Raw genomic sequence first — 1,805 nt, forward strand, 5'->3', positions numbered from 1 at the left:
TCTCTCTCTCACTCTCTCTCTCTCTCTCACCCCCCCCCTCCTCAAGCATTTCCCCAACGTGAAGAAAAATCTGACAGTATCAAATCATGTATCAGCCAATCAAAGATGGATTTTGACAAACGGTTCTGTTACGTGCAGTGGATGGTACAAACTTGATCTGGGAAGCACAAGTAAGACGCTGGGTTCAGAATTGAGTCTGGGATATTTTTCTCAATTTCCTCCAAATATTCACACGCATTAATGAACTTGGTACATGACTGCAATAGTTGTCCACCAAAAGCTTGAAACACATCGTCTGTCAGGGCGGTAACTTTGTTCTTTGTAAACGCCACAGTCTTGCAGGCAGTGGAAACATAATTATTTTTCTTTTTTTTTTAGGAGGGGGGCGGTTGTACAGAACGTTGACCCAGGACTGAGAGTCAAATCAGGAATGACCCTATCATTCCCGATTGTTAAAGAGTGAAGGGTTGGAATCTATGTTGGGATTGTGGCATTGTCTTAATCTAGGGATTCTTGTTCTTCTCCTTCTATCCCGTGGTTGGGGCAACCGTGGGGGCACCACTGCATCTGAAAACCAGCTCTCGCCATCTATCTTTGTCCTCTGCTTTCCTCAGATTGTCACCCATCGTCTTTTCTGTCCACTCTGTAATATTGTCCTCTCATCTCCTTCTCTGCCTTCCTGTCTTTCTCTTTCCTTGTACGGTTCTTTGTAGTATTGTTTTGGCAAGTCCTGTGGATCTAGTGACATGCCCAAACCATTTTAATTTTCGTCTCTTCACTGTGGTCAGTAGATCTTCATGCTGCCCCACTGCGTTGGTGATTCTATTTCGTACATCATCATTTGAAACGTGGTCTTTGTACGAGCTGTCAAAGAGTCTGCGGTAACATCTCATCTCTGTTGTCTGAATTTTTTCTCTCTAATTCTGCTGTCAGTGTCCACGACTCGCAGGCGTATAAAATATTGAGATGACCAGTGAGCGCATTAGTCCGATTTTGGAGTTGTGCGTGATGTTTCTGTCCCTCCAAATAGGCTTCATTTTTGACAGCGCAGCTGTTGTTTGCGCGATTCAGTCAGTCAGTAAGTCCATATTTGTCATTTTAAAAACAAGAACGTATTGCGATATTTCAGACGCAAACAAAAATGTGTGGACGTGGAGTAATGGCCAGCCATATGGAAGCTGGCGGTGGTGGTGGGGAGGCAAAGAACCTACACCAAATGCTACCAAGATGGACTGTGTGTACATGGCCACAAGTAAGTGAAAGAATGGTGATGATATTGATAGTGCAAAGAAGGAGAACTGAAGACGGCTAATCCGAAAGAAGAGTAAAATTCCGAGTCTGACTTTTTCGTTTTATTGGAGCAACCTCTCTAAACCAAAAACCTGGCCAGACCGAAGAGGGCCCGGCGTTCTCCCAGATTTTGGTTTTATCGGACAACTCCAATAATGTCCTGTATATGATTTGGGACATGTGACATTCCTTCCTGCCTATGTGCTCTGAAATTGATTTAGAAGATTATGGAAGCTGTGGGCTCAATTGATTTTTGACTGCTTTATTTTGAGTTTGTATTGACAGTAAGAATGGAACATGTACAGGATGTGTTGCAAGCAATCTCGTCAGTAGCACCGAATGAGTTGAAACTGACTTCAAAATATGCATAATGTATTTGTGAAAGAAAATTTTTAGATATAGTTACAAATGTAGAAGAGCGAGAAGAGTGAAAAGACAATAATGTCTAAACTCCTGTTTGTCTTGTTGTTGTTGTTGTTGTTGTTGTTGTTGTTGTTGTTGTTGTTGTTGTTGTT

General features: G+C 42.3%; 1 protein-coding gene across 1 annotated transcript in view; it reads left to right on the forward strand.

The window, feature by feature from the left end:
• Positions 1 to 1,805, forward strand: part of LOC101855487 (C-type mannose receptor 2) — a gene marked incomplete in the record, with an annotated part of 46,681 nt that overhangs the window by 6,572 nt on the left and 38,304 nt on the right. Inside the window, 1 exon segment of the mRNA XM_013082063.2 lies at positions 1,130 to 1,252. Coding sequence (XP_012937517.2) covers positions 1,130 to 1,252 — 123 coding nt within the window.

Source organism: Aplysia californica, unplaced genomic scaffold, assembly GCF_000002075.1.
Source record: "Aplysia californica isolate F4 #8 unplaced genomic scaffold, AplCal3.0 scaffold00157, whole genome shotgun sequence".
Lineage (NCBI taxonomy): Eukaryota > Metazoa > Mollusca > Gastropoda > Aplysiida > Aplysiidae > Aplysia > Aplysia californica.